The sequence below is a fragment of the Strigops habroptila genome, chromosome Z, assembly GCF_004027225.2.
Source record: "Strigops habroptila isolate Jane chromosome Z, bStrHab1.2.pri, whole genome shotgun sequence".
Classification (NCBI taxonomy): domain Eukaryota; kingdom Metazoa; phylum Chordata; class Aves; order Psittaciformes; family Psittacidae; genus Strigops; species Strigops habroptila.
The window spans coordinates 76719143-76744327 of NC_044302.2; the positions used below are offsets into that span (position 1 = coordinate 76719143).

Consider the following 25185-nt stretch of genomic DNA (forward strand, 5'->3'; position numbering starts at 1 on the left):
TTCAAATTCTCTCTCCAGCCAGAAGATCACTACTGGTTAGGATTCAGGACATGCCACTTCTGTTTAGTCCAGCCCATACCTCTTGAAGCAAGAAGGTAGCAGGCTTCTGCTTGAGAGTTCAGAAGTTCTATTTTAGACATTAACCCCCCTAGACACACACAAGTAGTTACCTGCTGCCTGTTAGCATTTGGAATTCAAGGGAGGGTGGTTTACTGATGGCAGACTCATGTGTCAGCTCTAGAAAGTGATCCAGTCCTCTTAAAGCTAGAAGAGTTCATATGAAATATGAAATAAAGAGCTGCTCTGGGAGACATCTGTATACTTTGCATATGCCAACTTCAAATAGTCAGTAAGTAGAAATCTGGACCCCCTGAAGTCACAGGACAAATTTAAACAGCAAACATTTGACCTTTTCAGCCTTTGGGATGTGCCCATGTCATGTTCAAAGTCTGCTTTTTTCTCCTCAGGAAAAATATGAGCGTTTAAGACTTTTTTTCTGAAGCTACAAGAATTGGTGAAACCCTAGTGGAACTGCACGCTTTCTACTAGACATATTAAGATAATGTCTGAAAGGATGGCAGATGTAGTAGTTTGTAACCTTGGGCAGACTTGTGAGAGGTTATAGGTGTTCAATTTAAAAATGTTTACCATTCCCCCTCCCCTTTCATTTTTAAGGTCTTGTTGGTTTCTTTGCCAAAAGTCTCTCTCCTTAGAACATCAGAAATTCCTATTTTACAGTGGTACTTTTTTCTTCTATTGTTTTGCAGGCCATTAGTGTATTTGGGCTTAAAGATTTTTGCCCGGTTTGGGGTTTCTGAGTTTTTAAACTGTCCAGAAGCAACACTGCGAGCGTGGCTGCAGATGATTGAAGCTAACTACCACTCCTCCAACTCATACCACAACTCCACGCACGCAGCAGATGTCCTGCATGCTACCGCCTTCTTTCTCAGGAAGGAGAGAGTCAAGGTATAACCATCACCTAGGAGTCATTTCAGCTAGGATCTCAGTGTGTTTGCCATCTTATGTGTGTCATTCAAAAGTCAGATGTTTTCTCTAGTGATGGTCCTGGCTTCATAAAATCTCTCTGCCCCTGAAGTCTTCCTGTTTATCCTTTAGATAAACTGCCCACACAGTCCTGGTAACTGGTTGTTAGTAACAGCTCTTAATAAAGCTTTGCAAAAGCTTTGGAGAGTGAGGTGCTGACCTCTTCTCCCTGGGATTCAATGACAGGATGCATGGGAATGGTTCAAAGCTGCACCGGGAGAGGTTTAGAGTGGACATTAGGAAGCATTTCTTTACTGAGAGGGTGGTAAAACACTGGAATGGGCTTTCTAGAGAGGTGGTCAATGCCCCAAGGCTGTCGGTGTTCAAGAGGCCAATGAGAGTTTAAGAGGACAATGCCCTTAATAACATGCTGTAACTTTTGGTCAGCCCTGAAGTGGCCAGGCAGTTGGACTTGCCTGATCATTGTAGGTCCCTTCCAAATGAAATATCACATCCTATCATATCCTAAAACACACAAGCTGTGTACGAGCAGAGTCAATACAGAGGCATTCAGGCAAGCACACAAAGTGGAAAGACACCATTAAGATGATTCATCCACCAGTAGAGGATTTTAATGCAAAGATACTGTTGAGGTGACAGCACAGTAAAATTCTTTGTTAAGGAAAGAAGGTTTGGGTAAGGGTGGGCAGGGGAGTTTTGGAGTAGGTAACCTGTGGGCAGAGTGCATGGAAAATAAGTGCAAGGAAGTATAATCCCTGCAGTCAAGCTTACATTTGTGTGTTTGTAGGTACCTGGAAATGATCAGAGGTTATTTACTTTAATTTTTGTGCCACATCATAATTTTTCTCTCTTCCTGTAGGGAAGTCTTGACCACTTAGATGAAGTGGCTGCATTAATAGCTGCCACCATTCACGATGTAGACCACCCTGGACGGACCAACTCTTTCCTGTGCAATGCAGGCAGTGAATTAGCTGTCCTTTACAATGATACAGCTGTATTAGAGAGTCATCACACAGCACTGGCGTTTCAGCTTACCATTAAAGACAGCAAATGCAACATTTTCAAAAATATTGATAGGTGGGTCTGCTGGAGAAAGGGGAGCGTGTGTGTGTCTGAGTTGCTTGTTTGGTGATTTTAGTTTAGGTCGGATTGAGAGCCTACCTTCTAGACCAGAAAGATAATTTAGATAAAGACATTAATATTTAACCTCTTCCAGAATCCCATGTAGATATGATTTTTCAAAGCGGCTAGATGCCGCACACTGTGCCTGCATGTGGCCCCATGCTTGCTGGCACTGCCACATTCGTGTGGGATAGAAAGCGGGGTAGTGGAGGGAACTGAACCTCTGGGAGATTTCGAAACACCCTGTTGCTGGGCATGCGTGTAGCCTGGGAGTTCCCGTTGCATCAGCCTAGCTTTTGCAGGGACAGGGTGGGAGAGAAAGCGATGAGGGAGACGTGGGAGAGAAAGGGATCTGAAGAGGAAGGGGCCTGACCCCAAGCAGGTGATGAATTTGTCTACACCTCAGAACACTTCTGGGTTTTGAAAAACCTGAGATTTGATTCCAAGCTAACATAGGGTGAGATGGAAATGTGTTGGTGCCATTCCTGGAGAAGTTGTCTTAGTGTTACAGTGTTACAATTATGAAATTGAACTGTAAATTTTTATTGATTTCAGGGGATTGCTTTTCATTAGGTAAAAATAACAACAATAACAACAAAAACAAAAAAAACCCCAAAAAACCAACAAACCAAACTAAAACAAACAAAAAAAACCCACCAAACAAACACACACACACAAAAAAAAAACCACAACAAAAAAAAACCCAAAAACCAAAACAACACAAAACCCCCCAAACAGGTAATAGGGGAGTTCAGAGCTGGAGGAACCCGGAGAAGCACGATACAGTCCATTCCTCCGATGCTGCTCTTCCAAAGCAGCACTTTGCAGTGCAGTCTGAGCAAGGACAAGGAAAGGACAGAGCTCTGTCTGTCAGGCTTGCAAGCAAGAACTCTTTTTCTTTCCTAGAAATCGCTACCGGACATTGCGCCAGGCCATTATTGATATGGTTTTGGCCACAGAGATGACAAAGCACTTCGAGCATGTGAACAAATTTGTGAACAGCATCAACAAGCCAATGGCATCTGAGGAGACCAGCTCACACGTAAGTGCTTGCAAGTCTTCATGTCTTCAGGCATTTCAGTGAAGTTCTTTAGACACAACTCTAAATATCATTTTCATTCGTCTTGTATTAATTTGCACTGTGGTAATGCCCAAAAACCCACAATTGGATTTGTGACCTCACATCTCAAACTGTGAAAAAATACTTTCATTTTCTTGTTTTCTATGTCTGGGTCTGCCCCTTACCTCATTTAAACACTTCATTTTACAAGCCTTGCCTTCAAAAGCCATCTTGTGTTCAGAAAACATGTGGGTGGGTGCTTTTATACACGCAAAATTCTGTGCATGGAGCCAGGTCGGCACTTGTGCCTATGATCCTGCCTCCAAACAGTGGGATTGCGTAAACCCGGGGTTGTAACTGTGGAATCTGCCCTGGCAGCTTTGTGTCAATGTAATCTGGAGCCTTCAAGCTCTTCACCCCATCCCCATTCCTCATTGTACCAAGAGATGGCCAAACCTTTATTCCAATCAGTTACACACCCTCATGCTCCATCACCAGCAAGGGTACCTTTCCTAAGATGCCTCCAGGTTTCCCAGCCCAGGCCGCTCTTTATCTTCTCTTGTTGCCACTTGAGGTTGAGTGCTCAGTGCCTGTGTCCTCCAGGGCACTGTTACTCACCTAAGCAAATACCATCTCATCACAGCTTAGCGAAAATAGTGCTCAGAAAGATTGACCAAAAAAAAAATCAGACCAAACTGAAGATCACTGATATTAAAAATAAATAAAAATAGCTTCTGTCAGTTTTCCGTAATTAGACTTTTCACACTGTAGGTTGTCATGACTTTTCGCACAGTAGATTGTCATGGGTGCAGAAACCAGTCAGTGTTTACAACTTTGGGGACAGCATTACGTCAATTAACTGACCTGCTTCGAGGGATTGCTGAGCTCCATTCTCCCAGCAGTTTGAGCTGGCAATCACAAATACTGCTGAACTTCATGGGCTCTGTGGACACTTTGCGCTGTACATCCCAGCACTTCAAAGCTCTGGAGGGCTCATTGGATGTGGCACTGGGTCTGAATTAGCCTGATCATCTTCAGTGTCACAAGTCCCACAGCATAGCGGACTTGGTTTGGGCACCACTGAGGGCACCTATCACTGTTTCTGCACTGCGCTCCCAGCACAGTGCCTGGTGCTGTGTTTCATGGGTTTGCCCTCCAGTCATGGGCTGAGCCAGGACAGTATGGATCTCACTTTAGATCAAAGCCCAGAGGTAAGGAAGGTCCATATTAGTAGTGGAAGTACCTACTCTCAGGTTTCTCTGTACTTACGTGTGGACCAGATAGCAGCTTGTTCCACTGGTTTCTAAAAAAGCCACCTGAGGTGTCACTGGGAAATGTGGCTTCTCACAGTGCTTCATTTCTCCCTCTGACAGTTTAAGCATTGTTCTGAAATGTTTCCTCAATCTATACCCTTTTAAAAAATCTTTAGTTTTCTGGCACCCCCACATTGGCCTGTGGGACTTAGATTCAAAAGCCCCACTGAAACCACGTGTTTCCAAGCTCTGAACACATTTCTGGATATCTCGCTTTTATCCCATGAACGCATTTGTTCCAGCACTTCCTAAAGAGCTGTTCCTAAATACTTTTTTTTACTCATTCTCTTTTATCTTACCAGTTTATAGCAGAGGCTATTTCAAAATGTACAAGAGTTGGAGGGCAATAAAAGTGGAGCACAGAACCACCTGTATTGCAGGCTTGTTTTTTATTTCGTTATTAGCTTGTTCTGTTCCTTATGGTTAATGATGGCTTTTTCCTATTTTTGAATAGCAGCTAAGAAGCAGCGTTAATTTGGCAGCTTTTTGCTGGGCTACCCATGCTGAAAAAAAATAAATTAACTGTTAAACGTTAGAAGATTAATGTCTGAATTGGCAAGTAACTGCAAAATATCTTCCCATAAACCACAAGAGGTTAATTTAGCCCTGATGGTAGAAAGTATTCATGCTCAGTATTTTACTCCAGTTGAAATTGCAGTGAAGGGAGGCTGTAACTACACAAGTATATTATCTTGAGAATAGCATTAATACCATAGTAAGCTGAGGTGGAGGCTTTTTATTACTCAATAAGGAACATAATATACCTGTGCCCTTCTACGTTGTTCAAGACCCAGAAGATGAAGCCATAGCAGACTTGTAACAACTACTTTGTCCCCTCCACCCATTCTCAAGAGCAGTCAATAAGCGATTCAGTATTTTACTGCCTAGAAAGCAGAGACTTCATGCAGTCAGTCTGCCACTCCTGTGTTTTCCTACTGTTAATCTCAAAGATTATCTGAGACTTCATCCTAGGTGGTAACTGAGACCAAAAAAATGAAGCAGCCCCTACCATCACCATTCCCAAATTTAAACACTCAGCAAGGAGGACGATTTATCAGCTCGCAGTTGGTGGATGCGTCCCCTGCCCTGGTCGTGTTCCAAGACAGGAAAGCTGGGATGCAGAGAAGGGTAACCACTCTACCCGATTAGGAGCCTGTGATTATTTTATTTCACAGACTTTGCTATTAGTTATGAGAATCTCCACAACTGTCACATGTAATGGGCTATAATTAGTTACTTAGCAAGGCTGCAGTTGTCAGACATCACTTTCTCCTCTGAATTCCTGGTGCTCTGTATGAAATTAGAAGGCGTCAGGCTGGATGCCTGCTTACTGCCTACAGTGCAATGGAGCTGACAATGATGCCTTGCTCCTGCTAGCCGGGATACTGGCCGCTGACTCCTGAAACCAACTCTCTTTTACAGAGTGAAGGCAGTGACTGTGAGTGTACAGCCAATATAAAGAATTTTCCAGATAACCAGACACTGATCAAGCGCATGATGATTAAATGTGCGGATGTAGCAAATCCATGTCGCCCCCTAGAGCTATGTATCGAATGGGCAGGGAGGATTTCAGAGGAGTATTTTGCACAGGTACGTGTATTTTTATAATGACTACTGGGTTAGGTAAAAAAAGCACACATTGGCAGCTCTGCTGTTCCACATGGGGTCTGCCTGGCATCACCATGGAGCCAGATGTATGCTTTTTGTCCCCAGACCCTCCATTTCATACAGAAGAATTCACTCTAGTCAAAGTTAGCTAGTTTGCTTCCCACAAAGTTTGTGGTACAGAATGGTGGCAAGAAGGTTTTACACTTTCTTCATCTGGCTGAACAAAAATTATTTGATTAGCCTTGGTTAATTTAATTGGCTGAAATTCAAGATTGTCAACATTCTAGCTTATAGTCCCACTACCTTCCATGAAGAGAGCATGAAGATCCTGCTTGATGAAGCCCTCTGTTGAATCATCAGGCTGGCCCTTTCTCTTCTAGGGTGTCACCTGAACTACTGTCACAGTAGGCAGACAATGTGGAAGGCCAGTACTGCAGACATGTGGCAGTGTAAACCCTTATCAAATGGGATCTCTCTGGACAGAAATGGAAGCTCAACTTCCTTCCTCAATAATCAGTTTTTCTAACATAAATGCACCAGCTTCCTGAAAGTGAAGCACTCTTCTAGATCTTTAGTTGAAAAACTGATAGATTCTTAGGCCTCTTCCAGTTGTGGCCACAGAGTTAAAGGGCATACCCTTACTTCTATTCATCTTACAACCCAACACAAGCAGACAAAGTAGCAACAGCATCATTCTTCTTAAAAGACAAATGGTTTGAAACAGACACTAGAGATGTGGTAAAAAAAAGAGATATCTGAAGGGAAGGTGTCAAGAGGATGGGTCTTGGTGGTGCCAGGCAATACAACAAGAGGCAATGGGCATAAACTAAAATACAGGGAGTTCTACCCAAGGAAGAACTTTTTTTACTGTGGGGGTGACTGAGCACTGAAATAGGCTGCCTGGAGAGGTTGTGGAGTCTCTTCCCCTGGAGATGTTCAAGAGCTGTCTGGAGACAATCCTGAGTAATGTGCCCCGGGTGACCCTGCTTAAGCAGGGAAGTTGGACTAGATGACCCCCAGTGGTCCCTTCCAGCCTCAACCTTTCTGTGATACTGTGATCAAAACAGTCCTCTGCTAAAGAATGCTGCAACCCCATTTCCCATTTTTACCTGGCGTGCCCTAACCACCAGAGCTAAAAGCAATCACAGCAGTAGAGTAACAGAGGGAAGAGATGTTGATTTCAGTCCCTGCTGAGACAAAATAAAGCACATGAAACTAAGGCGGTTCACCTCAGGGGTTCTAGGGTGTGACTCAAATCTCCTACTGCAATTCATCTAACCCCCTGGCCTTTGCTACTCCAGCATTAAAGCCAGCAAAGTTCTAGGGGCTAACTGGAGTTTTGTTTTCTTAGACTGATGAAGAGAAGAGACAGGGTCTGCCTGTTGTAATGCCAGTATTTGATAGAAACACCTGCAGCATCCCCAAGTCTCAAATTTCCTTCATTGATTATTTTATAACAGATATGTTCGATGCATGGGATGGTAAGTACTTCTGCTTTTTTCTTCCTTGCTCTGAGACAGAGAATTCTACAGACTAAAACGAATAATCTCAAGCTGGCCTCGAGTCAGTTTTTTCCAGGGACAGTATCCATATATAAGTAGTACAGCATAGGAGCTAAGCAATGATGCTGGCTAAACCCAGTTCACTGCACACAACACACACTTTGTGAAATCTGAGTGCTTACCAGACAATCTATGTAAAGGAGTAACGGCGTTTAACTAAACTTTTCTTCATCTAGGGGTTTTTTTTCCCTTTAGCAACGTATTTCTTCTAAGCAGCAGAAACTGAGACCACAGTGTTAGTGCAATTTAATGAAATCATCATACATTAAGAAAGGGAGTTTTGCTTGAGAAAGAAACAGACTGAAAAATCCTTCCGCTTTTAGTATTAGCTTACAGCTGAAGGAACAAGAAAGAGTAGGAGAACGCCAATTTCAGACAAGGTTGGGCTGTTCTTCTGCCTGTTCTGTACACATAGTACAACTGTTCCTCCTGTTCATTTCAGCATTTGCACATCTGCCGGTTTTGATGCAACACTTGGCTAACAACTACAAACACTGGAAAACACTGGATGAATTAAAGTGCAAGAGCATCAGGCTCCCATCAGAAAACAACAACTGACACTAAGGCAAGAAAACCAGACCTCTTGATCTACCAGTTTCACTGTGAATCGCTTACAGACTTGGATACAAGAGGGGTGGTGTTTCCTTTCCAGTGAAATTGAGACTTTGTGGCAAGAAGGAAATATTTTATTCATCATGTCTAAGCTTCTCTGAATCCTAAAGAAAAATGTTTTCAAGAAGACTACGTAATCCACAGATTAATAAGTGCTCTTTGGAAATAACATTTTGTGGCAGAAAATGTACTTCTGAAGCTAATTTCTTATACTGAACATACACCTGTCAAATCTTGTAATTGATACAACTGTATTCACTACACTTCATACAACTGTTTCTCAGACAGAGGGGTAACCTAGTCACCAGTACAGTAAGAACAGGTTGACAAATAAGCATGAAAACTTCCCACTTATCTAGCATAAGCTTTCTCCAATCCTATTGATACAGTTTAGAGAGCTGAAGAACAGTTCTAGAAGAGAATGTGCACAGTAGAACAAGTAAACCTTGATAAACAGGACACAGTAAAAAACAAACCCTGCACCATTTAACACAACCTTCTTATAGAAACTTTCTCTTAGAGCACCACTGTTCTTTCTTTTCCATATCAAATCTTGGTAGCAGTCAAATTCCCTTTAAATTAGTCATATAATGAGGAAAACAAGATGTTCTGTAAAATTCGTGCCATCCACATGTTTCTCTGCCATCTTAGAGATGTTAACATGAAATCTTTCATCAAATTTTACACAAAAAACATTGTGGCACTTGGTCAACATCCTTTTCTATATAGTGGTGTTTATACACATAATCAATTTTATTAAACTGATCTAAATTTTATGATAAGTCCATATATATTGTGCTACTTACTTCTAAGATGAGCCTGTTGCATTTTAAAAAAAGTTTCCAGGTTATAATTTGTAACAGCATTATAATTTGTACTGCTTTTTCCCTCCTACTAAAATGTTGGTTTGTTTTGTGAAGTAAAAACTATTTCAAATTATGTAAATAAGTTAGAAATCAAACATAGTTTTTCATTAGTTTTAAGATACAAAATTTATGCTAACGCTTCCAAAGCACAAATGCGTATTTTTGTACATCTCATTTTAACCCCGTGCAGAACACGAGTTCAAATTTTAGACTACTCTCAGACTATTCAGTTAATAAATACTAGCTGAACTGCTGATTTTTAAGACTGTGCACTCCAGGCTGCAGGCAAGAGCTTCAAAGCTGTGGCTGCAGTTGAAGAAGCAGTCCACTACTCCTTAAAAAGAAAGGTCTGGAGACATACTCTTTACCTTTCCTATGCTGTATCATGAATTGAATCCAGTAAAGGTAAAAAAAACCCCAACAAAACCAAACACATAGAGTTTAGATTGCTGTGGAAGAAAAGTTACAATGACTGCTGTCTACTGCAGGTAGCTTACATAATGTGCCAACCTTTTTTGTATGTTTTGTACCAAGTTCTGAAACAAAAGGAAATATTCATAAAATGTAAGTGCAGATAAATGTATATAAGCTATATTTTTGTTAGAATTGTAACAGAACCTTACTTTTGTCATAGTTAAGGCAGGTTGCTGTGTATTAAAATGCTGCATTGTGCATATCTGAAGAATGGTGTTTCTGGTGAAATACATTTATTCGTTCTTTCTTATTATCTATTACAACATTCTTCAATGGATTTTTAGTCACGTAAGTTGAACCTGGTTTTTATATTGTAAACTGTTTGCTTTTACCATTCTTTTGTTTAGAACTAGTGTTCTTGGTGGTTGTATCTTAACTATTCTGATGACTAAACGCTCCCTGCAGCTTGCATTAGAGAAAAGGATTTCAGAAGATTTACAGCTTTGTCATCTTAATTTGTTAAATACAGCAACACTGTAAAACCACACCCATGTAAAACATTTCAATTCATTATTTTTGTCGCACTTCTGTCACAAGGAAGAAAATGTCAATGGTGGAAGGAACCTAAGAAATAAAATTCAGCCTCAGTTCTGGTTCACAAGTTAAGGCGTTGATGTGTCATCAGTATATTTGTTGCAAGATCCTGTGTTTCTTCCCCCAGTCAGAGACTTAAGTAAAAAAGCAGTGTGTGGCAGTATGTTCTTTTTAAGAGCAGAAGAAATCAGCACAGATTAATCATCATCTGCCAGTTTTGTCAGATCTCCTAGACTCTGACCTGTCCAGTTGATTAACAGCTGCTTGTTTCATGCTATTGTCAGTGCACAGACAAGTAAAACAGCTGCCTCAGAGTTACAGAAGTATTAAGAGTATGTCTGCTGGTTAACTCCATGAGGTGAACACAGAATTCTGCATTACTGAGATGTGGAAAAAGAAATTTAAAAGGACAAAGTGGAAGCAAAATTTCTAATCTGGTTACCCTCATTCTGCTCACTACATTTCCCAACAGCAAGTGATAAACTTTTATCTAACAGGAGTGGGCTACTATAGCCCCACTGTGTTCACTGTTCTGCTCAAAGTTCATTTGTAAAAGAAAGAACTCAATTTAATACTTTCAACTCAACCATCTTTAAAGGAAAAGACATGTGAGCTCTATTAGGAGAGCGTATCTGAGAACAATGGCACTTTTGATAGATATAAATATTTATACATGCATGTAGGACTATTTAAGGCTGAATTACATCCCTGTAAAATACACAGTGAGTTTCCTGACTAGAACTGTTCAGTTAAATAGGTCTGTTTCTCCACCAGGTATTCACTTTAAAGCAGTCACATAAAAATGAAATAGTTGTTCTCATGGTATAGGAAGACGAGATAATAAAAAGATGATGTTCCTTCTCTCTAGTTGCAACTGATGACAACAGTAACCTCTAAAAAAAAAAAAAAAAAAAAACCCTATTTTTTTTTGTTTTCACTGTAAAGTTTTAGTAGCAGTGTGTAAACATACACTTTATATACAACTAAACAGTTATTTTTCAATTGAAACGAGGAAAAAAGAGCCAAGAGCTGATCTTACCAGCTTGGACTGGGGTAGTCAAAACCACAACACTTATTATGAAAGCAAGCTGAAAAAATACAGACCATCAGGCAGAAGGACTTAACACGCCTTTCTTCCCCAAGTTGAATACCATATACCCCAAGGCATGTTATCATCAGCTGCAATACAAATGCCTTTCCAATGCTGGTCTATAGAATAGCCACCATGAGCAAAGAACATGCAGCTCAAAACTAAACTCTGACTTAACCCTCCTGAATTGAAAGGACATAGTAATTTAACAATTTCTCCATCTGTTTTATGGTTTTGAAATATGTCATTTTGAGCTCTACACTCAAGACTAGTTCTGCAAGTTGACTTAAAGTCAGGGAAAAATACAGCTCAAAAATTTTACTGTCCCTCTGCCCTGCCTTCCAGGGAAGGTTACTGTCAGACTCTAGAGGCAAAGCTTGGCTTCTGGGTGGTAGGGGGAAGGCAAGTGTCAAGGGAGACTAGGGAAAGCAAGTCTATAAGGCTCCTCGTTTTCTTCTAGAAAGCTGGAGCTTCCTCCTTTTGCTTCTGCTCTTGTCAGGATCTGCTTAGCCCTTTGTTTTAATTGCACTTAATACAACCACTTCTTGGGATCTTAAGTCTGGGATTACAGCTCTGCGGTCTCCTGTAGCAAAAACAATTCTCATTGATTCAAAGAGAAGAGATGGCACTGATAACCTGCAAGCGACTTATTCCTAAGATGTTTTAAGTGGTGGATATTCTGAGGAGACCCAAGCACCCTCTTCTCATGGCTTTATGACCACTAAGTTCCCCAATTCCCTCCTTCCCTAGCTCAAATGGTAACTTACCACTCATTATGTCATGCTCCCTCACACTTTCTTTGTATCAGTTCCGGGTTTGACTTTGCGGGGTTTTTTGGGGTTTTTTGTGCTTTTGGGGTTTTGTTGCTTTGGTTTGCGGTTCTTTAGTTTAGGTTTTTTTCCCATTCCTGTTTAGCTTGCAGATTACTGATGCTATCTCAGACTTGAAAAAGGCATTATTTCTTAGAGGCTTTTTATTTTTAAACCCTAAAATACTACTTATCCTTATAAACTTGGTGCAGATTTCTCTGCACTCAAACTTCAGCTAAGAATTTAATATTCATCTGGCAGAAATGTTTTGCTAATACTGAACACGTCAACTGCTACTGCTTAAGAAAGTATTTTACATCCTGAAAATCCATGGTAACGCTGGTGCTTTTTATTAGATACAAATTAATTTAATGAATGTTCTGTGGAAAGACTAAGCTAAACCAATCAGACTTCATGCTAAACATGATAATGGTGCTGTATAAAATCCAGTGGTGTAGGTTAACCTGCAGTAAAATGGCAGCTACTGCAAGTGAGGAGTATCTATATACCCTATTTTGCCAAAAAATGAAAACCTGACAAACCAGTACTGCCTACTTTTCTTTCTTGCACTTACCATTGGTGCAGGATAACAACTTAAAATACCAGAATTCTATTTGAGAACTGTTTCTTTGGGTTTTTTTTCTAGATACATAAATCTCAGCCATGAGTGACTAAAGTTTAGCTTCAAGAAATAAGTTACATCAAGCAGGAAGACTCAGGGTTTTTTTTCATGCTTCCTTCCTGCACATAAAACTGCGGATGCCCCTAGCTGCCTTACTTTTGATCCATTTAAGGATTTTCACAAATCTTGACATCTGCCCATGATATTTTTAAACATTAGGAATAATATTAGAAACTATCATTATCTTCAGTCTTTCAAGAGAACACCGTTTCTGCTGACAGAATAACTTAAGTAAGTTTCAACATGCAAAATTCTCCTTTGAGAAGAGTAACAGCAACTAATAATAATTCTAATACATGATATTAAGTGTAAACCTTACTGGTAGTGACATTCCAAATAGTTCAGACTTTCCTTCACACTCACATTTAACACGTACCCAGTTTACACATACATAGCCTGCATAACCCAAGCAAGTTAAAATTTGAGCTGCAAAGCACCATTTTGCGCCAATTTTTGAAACAGTGTTAAACTGCGGAGCCTAGATTCTCGTTCACCATCCTTCCACAAAATTATGAGGTGGTCAGCAGAACACGTAGCCAGTCCCAGTTCACCGAAATACAGGAACATCTGCAATGAGACAATTACTATTACCATGATGCTCACATGAGACTGTTAGCTTGATTAAATGTCCAGTGTACAGCTGGACTAAACAAATACACGTTTTGCTTGAACACAGGTATGCAAAATTACAATGCATACTTTCTGTATGTTTGAGATGTCATAAAATCCCTACATGAAAACAACTCCTTAATGGCACTTCACACTGAAAGATTTCAGTTTAGAAAAAGCAGTAAAGCCTTACAGATAGGGAAGCTAAGGTATAGAATATTGAAGAAACTATTGAAGAAACTTGTTCAAAGTCAGCAGTAGTGGAGTGTCTTGCACGAACTCTGATCTCCTGGTTTCTTAGGAATAGAAGTCACTGTTCTGTTCTCTTGGGTACACTGTCCCCTTCCCACACAACACCATGGGCTACCATCATCAGGCCTGGAAGGATCGCAGAGTAAACAACTGTGACAGACATCAGCACATGCCTGGTCACACAGAGGAAGCCCAACCAGCAAGAACTGCAACACAGGAGAAAAGTAGAGCAGCAGTGGAGGGATTTTGCAAGAGCAATGGAGCTGACAAGTTGTAGCCATCCCTGACTTCAGAGTCCTCCAGAAGGCTGCCTAAAATTAGCCACTACTCGCAGTTCAACAGCCAATGGAACCAGGTCATTGATACCACTATGGCATGTTTGCAGTGTCCTGACTCTTCAACTTACTGAAGGGATCTGCTCAGGGGAGCATTAAGGCCAAGCCTACCAGCTCTGGCAACAGCCACTTACTAGCTATGCAGTTCCAGTAGAAATACTCTGTCCAAGCCCACATCTTTGACCACCATATTTCATCACTACTCAACATTTCCAGCCTCCAGTCTGCCCAGAGTTTAAAAATGAAATTTTCCATATGTAGAACATGGCAGGAAATCATATCCACCATTATCTCAGTTACTTTGTGACCCTGCAGTATCCCAGCAAAGACCCAACGTGTGCTTCTCGCCTTCTTTACTATGCCTCTTGTTGAATTACACACTATGTCCTCTTTCTCAGATAGCAACTTTTCTTACTGATAGAAGGGTCTCTTTCAGCAGTTTTTCATTAAGATGGTAGACAAGGGCAGAAAACCTTGCAGAAATCCATGTAGCAGAAAGGTTCACCTTAGCTATTAGTGAAAAGCTTTCATCTTTTCGCAGTAGCAGTTCTGAGATCCAGTCAACCTCACGAATACTTGTGAGAACTACTCCAGAACCACACTGCTCCTCTCTACCTGCCCTTCCCCCGCTCTTGCCAAGAATATGTATAAAAGTCCACAATAAGAAAGTGATTTGTTACTCCAATAGGTTTGTCAAACACAAAAAAGCATGGAGGGAAAATGCCATTTAAAACAAAAACATAATTTATTAGGCAGATAGGCACAGAATGGAACCTGATACCAGTTAAGACTCACAGCACAGAGGGCTACAAAATTCCTGATTGTTTTATATGAGTCCTTGTTAAGATTGCAAAATTAAGATGAAATCTGGAACAAACACACAGTTCCCAGCTGTATTTTTTGTAGTCCATTAAGAAACCAAATACCCTACATGTATGCATGTACCTGCACACACAATCTTTGGGCATCAGTGAGTGTTTGAGTTCTCATTAGAACTTTAAGTCAGTATGTATTATTGCTGTCACACTGCACTAAATGTACCACGCAATTGATGTGTTCCCAGCCTCCAAAGCCAGACAGCCAGAAGTTACAGTTCTTTAAGAAACACTGACAAATTACATCAGTAAGTGATACTCACTTTTTCTTGTTCTTTCTAAAGCTGACCTACCTGCACAGCTGACGAATGACCAATCAAATCACCAACCAGCTCCAAGAAATACATAGGTGTATTTTCCTGCATCTTCTTAGCAGTTTGATTTGCCTGCTTGTTTGCCCTTCCAAATCCCCACATGTTGAAAAACCCTGGCGGGGGGGAGAGAGTAGAGATAACAGCAAAAGTCAAAATACAATTTTCTTCCTCAAGCTAAAGAAAGAACTACAGCAGTCACTTAAAATCTAAAAGCAGGACAGTCTGCATGGCAAAATGACAGAAGCACTGTCCAGCACCACGTTTTTATATCTGGATTATTCACCTTGATGGGGGAAGGAAACATAGCTAGTTTGTCTTTTTTCCTAAATAGACTTAATTTAGCAAACATGCTGAACTACTCAGCTGGATGAGACAATATACGGATTTAACAAGAAAACCAAGGACTGCCAAAATTAATTAGCTGAACAGCAAAGGTAGATGCAGCTCAGTGATGTTACCTTTGCTCTCTCTTTGCCCTCCTAAACTGTTACTTTTATGAAGAGAGGAGAGAAATGAGGTCCCAGTCTCAACCCATGTGTCCCGCGCTAAGGCACTAGAGTGCTGGCATATGGGTAACAAGCAAGTTTTTGATCTTGAATTGCCTGTTTTTACACTGGCTTTCTCCCTCAGATTTAAAACTATCAACCAAACTGGAGTGTACATATTGTACTCCACATGTTTCATTTAGATAGCAAAAAAATATGCATCTGTCCCACAGGCTCTAGGAGAACTGTGGAATAATACTGGCAGAAGTAAGAAAGTTGGGTTCTGTATACAATGCATATCAGACTTTCCTACTGACCCCTCCCTCAGCCCCATCAGCACACAAAACAAGTGTGCCAGACCATGGCCCTTGTGCAAGGGAGATAACTGGAGAGATGAACAACTACTCAAGGGATTCTTAGAATAAAAATAAAGCAAATCAACAGCAGTTCACCTATCTCACCATTACATATGTTTTTTCAAATGCCTCCAATCATATACATTATAAATTTCCAATGTGAAACCAAATACTACTTGTCACAACAAGAAACAGAACTGTGTAGATTAGCTGTCACCAGCAATACTGAAGACAGAACATTCATGAAAAAGTCTTTCTAAATTAAGCCAGGTAGCAAAACAATATTTAATAAAATAAAAAAGCAGCCAGGTAGACAAGATACATCAAGAAAATTATTCACAGCTTAAAAAAAAAAAAAGTCCTACAAGAGAGATTAACAGCTCATTACTGTTCCCAGTCCATAATACTAACTATATTGTCCAGAGCACCTGTCCGAGACCACAACTACTAGTGCCCAGGGAAGCTGCTGGCCTGGTCAAAGAGCAGCAGGCACTGTACAGGCCGTGTCCGTACTTGGCAGAAAACACTTCCTAAAATACTCACTACTAGCCCTGAGAACCGAGATGCCCACAGTTAGTATGTAAGTGAGGTTAGATACAGCCTCAAAGTGAGTCCCAATGTAATTCCAAGTTCAAGGAGGAATGCGGAAAACACATATTTTAGAGCCAGTTGCTCATCTGGAAGCTTCTCTTTTGCTTTCTTCACAAGGTCCTGCAACTATTCACTCCTTCGTGGCAGAGGGTCCAGCACAATTCAGTGCAAGAAGTGGATCTAGGTTTGTCAGGAGGAGTCATAATTTTTGTTAAATCAGCTGATACAACTAAACTCTAAATAAACTTTATGGCACAGAGCTGCTTCAGCTGGACCTTCTAGCTTCCCATATCAGATCTTGGAGGGCTTGTACACCCATGTCTTCTTCAGTTTCCCTCCCACACCTATTACCAGCTGGTTGAACACAAGACATTATCTCTTCTTACAAAGCCTGTAAGCCTCTCTACTACTACATGGTGATCATCAGCTTTCCTGGTATCCTTTGTAAATGCTCTCTGCACTTTAAGCAAACCTGTTGGAACTGGTTCAGCTGGCAGCTGCTGCTTTTCTCGGAGCTCCCAAATGCGCACACTGCCATCTTCTGAACAGGAGATCAGCTGCCTGTAAAAACAGTTGTTAAGCAAGACTGGCATGGATACTTATCTGCACAAGTCACCTTGTCATGTTTCTATAGAAGAAATAGCAAGTGCCTTGGGGTCTACACAAGTTTGCTAGAACTCTCAAATGTAGCAGGACATCCAGGTGTTCCATACAAAACAAGGTGCATTTTTATCAGGACAAACTATAGTGGACTTTCAAAATAGATGAAAAAAAAATTACACATTTTCAATCCCGTTTTAAAATCCTATTGCTCTGTAAAACAAAAAATAACAAGTCCACACTCTGCAAATGCAGTTCCACTAACTGTCTTCCATAAGCTTACTTCCATTAAGAAAAAACTTCTTTTTCTTATGGGAAAATAACAAAAGGAGACATACGTCTTTTTTTCACGTTTAGAACAGCGCGTGCATTTGCAAGGCCCTAATTTTTATCTTCGGACAGGCTTTTTCTCCATTGAAGAAGAGTATAAAGGGATCTAACAGCACAACTATGAGATACATACAATGTATCAAAATGTCCAACTTGGCTGTCAAAATAAGTTCCAGCTAGAAATTCAGCTGGACAAATGCTGGAAGTTGTTATTTTTTGCTTAAAAAAATTTCAAATGTTACAAAATATTTAGTGAAAAATATTTACTGAATATGCCATAGGCCTTTGCTTTATAGAAGTAAAATGCCATTAAGCTATAGTTTCTCAGCGTAGACAAAAGTGCTTTATCAGGTCTGATTTTGAAAACAGTCATTTTACTCTAAGCCTATGCATTAAGCATACTATAGTTTTTTCACACTGAATTATGATGACTCATTTTCAAAAATCAGATCAACAAGCTTCATCTAATAAAGGCAGATCAAACTAAAGATCATGTCCCTGCCCCAGAAATTAGATGTAGCTTTGCAGACTGACTCTAGCCACCCTTCCAAGTTCTGCATTTCTTTACTGCATTAACAAAATGTACCATGACTCGTACCTGTTTGGGAGCTTCTCAATGTGCAGTACAGAGGAGTCGTGAGCAGTTCTTTGGCAGGCAATCACACGCTTCATTTGAAGATTATATACGTATATGCCTTTCCCAACAGCAGCAAACACACACTGGAAAGAAAATTCAATGGAACAACTTGCAGAAACAGATACTGAAAGATCACCCTGCGTGTAATAGATTTCCAGCAGTACTATGACATCATCTGGCCTGCATTATCTAGCTTGTTTCTGTCCTTGTGTTACTGCTTTATCCCAAACATATGGAATCAGCAAGTTATAGAAGAAAAAAAAAAGGATTTTTTGAGGAAATGAAAGACATGTTCCTATACTCTAAGCAGTTGTTTCATTCCTGTATTTTCATCCTGTACCTTACAGTCCCAGCAGAAACACCTGAACACATTTCTGCAATTAAACATTTATGTTCCTACACTAAAATAATACCCTGTGTTTTGACAAATTCCTGTTTTATCAAGAAAGACTGAGAATACTGGAAGCCGTTCTGCATTTTTGCCTTATTTTTTTAAACTTAACTGAGGCTGCACGAAGAGGTCTTGCTCAAGCATTTGGATTCTACAGAGTGTAGAAAAGGATTTCTCTCACAGAAAGGTATTACACAATACTGTGAATAGTTGGAACCATTTTGCATACAGTGCTCTTCAGAAAAAGTGCAGAGATTTTGTTTCATAACCATCATGGCCTTAAGAAGCCACAGACTGCTCACAGATCACTGGACACAAACCCTCTCGTGACTTGTAATGATTTTAGACAATTGCACTGCATGTACGTACACACAATAAATATTTGGTACCAGAGGAGTGCAAAATGCTTTCATTCAGAATATATTTGGATTTTCAATCTATCCTGTTTAGGTGATGATAGGCTGAATCTTTTCCCTGAATGGCCTGCTTCCATCTACACAGCCCAAACATTAATGTCTCATAAGCAGTCCACACTACACACCTGTCAACATTTCGTAAAACTGGTAACCCCGTGTCTTCAACTAAGATTTCATATACTTCTATATATTCAACCATGTTTTGACACTTTTTAAAACTCTTTGTCCAGGTTTTTGTTGGGTTGTAGTTTTAGCTGCCCTTTTTTTTTTTGGGGCGGGGGGGGAGGGGTTTGGTTTGGGGTTTGGTTTGGTTTTTTTCTTCTTATGTACATGTGTGGTGGGAGCTCAAATAGCTCTGAAACTAAGCTTAGATTTCTGATAGCACTCTACCAGATCAAGGAAAAACACTAAAGCCATTATTATTATATTCCTAGTTTTGTGCGAGGCTCAATTCAATGGCTTTCCACCCACTCCGCCACTCCTGCATCTCAACCTTTTCTCCTTTACAGTCTTCCGACTGAAGACAGGCTATTGAATTCCATATAGTCCTTACAGCTTTGCAGAAGACACTCTTCACAAATCAGTTTTTTGGGGGTTTTTTTTGTTTGGTTGGTTTTTTTGTGGGTTTTTTCTGTTGGTTTTGTTTTCTTTTTTTAACACAAGCCCCAGCAAAACCCTGGTCATCTCAAACCCCAATTAACAGATGATGAAGCATAAATTGTACACCTACCTTGACAGGCAAGTTAAATACACACACACACATATCAGGACAGCAGGTGCACTCCTTAGCATGGTTTCCTAGTATTGCCAAACCTTTGCCATTCCATTTGTCTCTGAATGATGTTTTGCCTACAAGCTTGGTGTCAAACTAGACATCTTCTCCAGTTACTTAACTACCAAGCTGCTGACAAAGTTCCTGACATAGAAAATACCAATTTTGTTTTTTAAACATGAAGAACAGTGTTCTGCTTTTAGATAGCAGGTAACAAAGTAATTCATTATAGAAAGTGGTGAAGAAATGTATTCCTATGTAGGAACTTTACAATACAGACAGCACTAACTTAAAAGCACCTTCGAAGGAGGTGATCCTGCCCCTCTGCTCTGCTCTTGTGAGACCTCACTTGGAGTACTGCGTACAGTTCTGGTGTCCTCAACATAAAAAGGACATGGAGCTGTTGGAGCGAGTCCAGAGGAGAGCCACGAGGATGATAAGAGGGCTGGAGCACCTCCCATATGAAGACAGGCTGAGAAAGTTGGGGCTGTTCAGCCTGGAGAAGAGAAGGCTGCGTGGAGACCTCATAGCAGCCTTCCAGTGTCTGAAGGGGGTCTACAAGGATGCTGGGGAGGGACTCTTCCTTAGGGACTGTAGTGGTAGGACAAGGGGTAACGGGTTCAAACTTAAACAGGGGAAGTTTAGATTAGATATTAGGAAGAAGTTCTTTACAGTGAGGGTGGTGAAGCACTGGAACAGGTTGCCCAAGGAAGTTGTGAATGCTCAATCCCTGGCGGTGTTCAAGGCCAGGTTGGACAGAGCCCTGGGTGACATGGTTTAGTGTGAGGTGTCCCTGCCCATGGCGGGGGGGTTGGAACTAGATGATCTTAAGGTCCTTTCCAACCCTTACGATTCTATGATTCTATGATTCTATTTCAGGATAGAATGCTACAAACTACCTTTTCCTCTCATGATTCAAAAGTATCATAATAAATAAATAAAATTCTGCAGCAATTTGTTTAGTTCAGTTCCATGAAAGGAAGAAAATCACTCAGCAGGCTTGGATTCCACATTCAATGTTTTAACTACTTCTGAACTTCCCAAAATTCTTTCCCTCTCCCTTAAAACCCATCCGTGTAGCTTTCAAGCAGGGATTCAGAATGTTTTGAAGCCAAATTACAGAACTTCTCCTGAATAGGACTGGCTTTTGCTTCTTCTAGAGCTACACAACAAAACCACAGAGACAGTACATCTTTCACACACACACACACCCCCCCACACACACCCACACCCACCCCCCAATGTTTCTCTCTCCAGTGTTTCAGGAATGCTCTTTTCACAGACAAATGCATGAGATGACTACTAGGACCTCAGCCTACATTCAGGATTTTCCACAGCTTTTATTTTTTTATAGTTCGCATTTCTGAATCCATTTCCAAGAATCCCTTTCTTGTACATTTTGCGTAAACCTCTCATATTAAAAAAAACAAACTGAAAACACAAAACACTTGGCCTCCTGTGGTAAGGTCATGCCACCTCATTTGAAGTAGTTCACAGTTTAAAGCTTTTTACCTCCTCATCAGACGTTAAGTGTTGAACTGAAGTTTCATTTGGGCTTTGGGACAACTTTATTTCTGGCTGTACATCTGGATGAACAGAGGAGTCCCAGAAGTTGCACTCAGATGCCTGCTTTGTCCAGTCAAGTGCATCCCAAACTATTAACTCACCCACATGAGAACCTGTCACAAAAGTAAAGTCTAGAGGGCAAAAAAGCACACACATAAAAATCATATTGCATTAAAAAACAAAACAAAACAAAAATTTCACACAAAATTACAATCCTAAAAAGCTAAAAACGCCTGTTTTCGAGTGAAGCTATGTAGAATGTGCAGTATATAACTGACTAGACAAAAAACTCTCCCTTTGACTGAACATTCATTTGATTACGTCGCATAGCTCAAATGAGCAAAAGGAGATGAGCTCTCCTTTGTAGAATTATAACTAAGAAGGAGAACATTCACCAGCCACAGGGCATAGTTCAGTATAGCAAAGGCAAGAAAAACCATGAAATATAGAAGTATTTGAAGTTCATTTGTTGCCTACAAACAAAACCCTTCTATTCCTTGCACAGGAGGGTGTATCAGCACCCCTCAGACACAACAAAGTATCTTTGCCATAAACTTAAATACCGATGACAAACTAAATGGATGAGTTAATAGCAAGATTGAAGTAGTTGCTCATGAATTTGTTAATCACACATGGAAAGGAACTGCTTCAACAAGACTTAACGGAGGTAGCGTTTTGTCTTTTTAAGCCCAATATTGTTTTCTCTTCATAATTATAAAAGAGAAAATAACAGAAATGTATATACACTCTCTATCCCATCAGAAACAGTTCGTCCTGGGCTCTGGGGATGCTCCATGAAAACAAAAAAAGACAGGGAAGAACAAAGTACAAATAGTTTATAGCTGTACTAGAGTAGACAGAATTTCAGGTAGTAGCTCAGTATTGCTTTAACAAGCAGCAGAGATTGCATCACCTTCCAGGGCCTCTAAATAATGGATCTATATGCAGGCCCACATCTGCACACCCTGAACTTTCAGCTACCTTGGGACTACAACTGCAAAGGACATGGCATTGTATGTTCCATTTTAAGAACCAGAAGGAACAAGAAAAACATTGCATTTTAAAGTTTCCCAACAGGAAGAAGAGTTCTCACCAATGACATCTCCTCTTTTGTGCCCCTTCTACATCATAACCTGCCTGATTTTATTTCATTGTTAATCCATAAATAAAGCCACTCTATTTTCACATTCCACTACCATTGCAGCTACATGGAAAGGCACATCTACTAGTTACGAAGTTTCCCTCCAGTTAAAAGTTTGGTCCATAGTTGAAATATCCCACTGGTAACTAAGAAAACCAGTTACATTATAAAACAACTCTTACCATTGACACTGACTAATGACAAAATGTTATCCTGATGGTCAAAAAGGCGTTTTACTTCAAGGACATTCCAACCTTCAGACCCGTCATTAGAAGCAATCAACCTAAAAATTACTTCAAAGACAGAGAGACAAGTTGTCTAAATAAGTTTTATAATTCACAATAAAATGTAGCTATGCTTAAATAAAACACAATTTTTCAAAAGACACTAACAAAAACTTTAGTGAGACAGTACAAGATGTGCAAAGCCACTTATGACCATTCGTAACACCTGAAAAATTGGAATATATTATTTCAGTGTTATTATTAAGGCCTCTTACTACAGCAACTATAGGATAAAACACTTCACACTAGCAACACTGAAATTCAGATAATCTGCCTACATCAGAAGTTGCAGAAAGTAGAAGTGGAAACTATTAGACATCTTTATTGATAAGTAAAGTAAAAGCAAAACATTTTTCTTGATGGCTTATCTGAGTGAAAACTATCGTTCAAAAGGATGGAATATTCTCTAGTAAGGCAATCAAGATCGCCAGGAATTAAGACTTTATTTTAACCGATCTTAGAATTTCTTTTATGATATCTCAAGGACACTGCAGAAGAACTGTGGGAAATTCAAATGGAAGTTTACATTGTATAGCGATGTCTAAACACAAGAAGACTATTTGCTCCCAATTCTTTGATCAGAATATCAGATTGCTATTTTTCAGCTAAGTGTTTAATCATATTGAGCAAAGCCTGTTTTGCTGATTCAGTGTTTTACTCCTGGATTTTTTTTATAATATACTGTATTTAAAAGACTCTGTATCAACAGCTAGCTGATGATTCACAGTTTGCATAGACAGAAAACCTAGTCTCCAAGGGAGCAACAGAAACCATCACATTGTCTCATTATAGCTTTGGGCAATATAATGAGATTGGTAATATCTCACATTCCTGATTTTGGGATAAGGAGGCTCTAGAGAAGCCTAGTATCTGACAGCTCAGGTAATGAGATCCTGACCTTCTCCAGGACAAATGTAGACCGCTACAATCAGTTCTGGATGAGTGGCAATAATAGTCATAACAATAACAAAGAATATAGGAAAGATCTCAACAGAATTCCTGAATGAGATTAGCATTGTCTGACTGTCACATAATAGAAAAAGGAAGAAGGTTTCTAATCACACCCTTATACCATTCACTACTCCTATACAATTCCAGCAGAATGCTACTTACACATATCTCTGATAAGCAGCTGTTATAGAAGTATATTAATATTTAACAAAAATGCAACATACTCACTTAGCTCTTTGCCAACAGCTGCCGCAACACAATTTTTAGGCAATTCAAGCAAAGCACTGATACCTTTGAAAAAATACAGGAGATAAGGGAGAAAAGGATATTCATTGACCATAATAAAACACAGCAAACTGTTAATTCCTTATTAATAAAGTTGTTCATAATCTTCCTTCTATTTACAAGGTATTATAAAAATAAAAGCATATTGCCTGAAGTGAAAGTTGAACAGCACTGGAAGTTAACAGATTACCTCAGATGGAGACAGAGTCAGGAGTTTTGGTCCTGAATCCAGGAGAAGTCTGAATGTCAAACTTGAAGCTGAGGATCAGTAATCTTTTTACTTTAAATACAGTTACAATATTTATGTCCTAATGCTGGACAGTATTAAGGACACCATGGTAATTATTTAGACTCTCAACATATGCAGTACCACAGTTTTTAGATACTGCTACTACCACAGTATGCATGATACTAAAATACTGTGCAGAGCCAGCTGAAGAAAAATAGGGCACAAGATAGTATGTCCAGCTTGCTGTTACTGTGCCTTCACCCTGCACAGAATTCCCCCAGTCTGTGCTGCCACACCATTAAAGGAAAACTCTCCAGTGTCTTTTTCCCCACAAGGAAGCAAGACATTAGGAGGGAAGAGAGGGCGCATGGTGCACATCTTATTGACCACTTGTTTAACAGTTTCAGCAGTACCTCATGCCAAGCACTACAGTGCCAGTTCCAATTGGTATTTGGCATGGTACTTCACATTGAAATAAAAGAAGTATTAATATACTCAAAGATTCAGAAGGCTTTGCCTACCACTACTCCATTCTATGACAAAAATATTAAAAATATTGGTTCCAACTTTGAATCTGGTTCACAGTTTCACAGGTATCTTTCTTTGTAAAGTATGGTAATAACATGCAACAATTTTCTTTGCATGTACAGTTAATATATAAGCTTATTAATAGAAAAGCGTGACTGACATTGCGATATGATTACCTTTACTGTATTTGTATCAAAACCTGCACTATCTACATCAAAAGTACTAACTCTTCATAATAAAAAGAAATCTTCACTGCTTTACTACTAGAAAACTTTACTTCGTAATAATAAAACTCCCACTTGTTCACAGAGAAAGGCAGCCAAAGCATTTAGTCCACATTAGAGCAAACATGTACTGTACATAAATCAGCATCCAAGGTCTAAGCCTGTAAGTCTAAGTTAACGTACACTTACTGACATATGACATATTCTAAAATTCACACAGCACAGCAGACTAAAAGCAGCCTTAACTCTGAAATGATTAAGTCTGACATTTAAAAAA

At 39.9% G+C, this 25185-nt stretch overlaps 2 protein-coding genes across 11 annotated transcripts in view; one reads left to right on the plus strand and one right to left on the minus strand.

Moving 5' to 3' along the window:
- The window catches only part of PDE8B (phosphodiesterase 8B), an 84499-nt gene extending 74276 nt beyond the window's left edge, over nucleotides 1–10223 (plus strand). For all 10 annotated transcript variants that reach the window (XM_030471322.1, XM_030471324.1, XM_030471325.1 and 7 more), the window contains 6 exons: nucleotides 768–966; nucleotides 1865–2082; nucleotides 3034–3169; nucleotides 5923–6090; nucleotides 7460–7589; nucleotides 8113–10223. In XM_030471322.1, coding sequence (XP_030327182.1) covers nucleotides 768–966; nucleotides 1865–2082; nucleotides 3034–3169; nucleotides 5923–6090; nucleotides 7460–7589; nucleotides 8113–8228 — 967 coding nt within the window. In that variant the 3' untranslated portion in view covers nucleotides 8229–10223. The remainder of the gene's footprint in view (nucleotides 1–767; nucleotides 967–1864; nucleotides 2083–3033; nucleotides 3170–5922; nucleotides 6091–7459; nucleotides 7590–8112) is intronic.
- Nucleotides 7900–25185, minus strand: part of WDR41 (WD repeat domain 41) — a 30495-nt gene continuing 13209 nt past the window's right edge. The window contains exons 7-13 of the mRNA XM_030471328.1: nucleotides 23871–23933; nucleotides 22590–22700; nucleotides 21213–21397; nucleotides 18083–18204; nucleotides 17027–17115; nucleotides 15102–15235; nucleotides 7900–13304 (exon numbers count right to left, since the gene is read on the minus strand). Coding sequence (XP_030327188.1) covers nucleotides 13152–13304; nucleotides 15102–15235; nucleotides 17027–17115; nucleotides 18083–18204; nucleotides 21213–21397; nucleotides 22590–22700; nucleotides 23871–23933 — 857 coding nt within the window. The 3' untranslated portion in view covers nucleotides 7900–13151. The remainder of the gene's footprint in view (nucleotides 13305–15101; nucleotides 15236–17026; nucleotides 17116–18082; nucleotides 18205–21212; nucleotides 21398–22589; nucleotides 22701–23870; nucleotides 23934–25185) is intronic.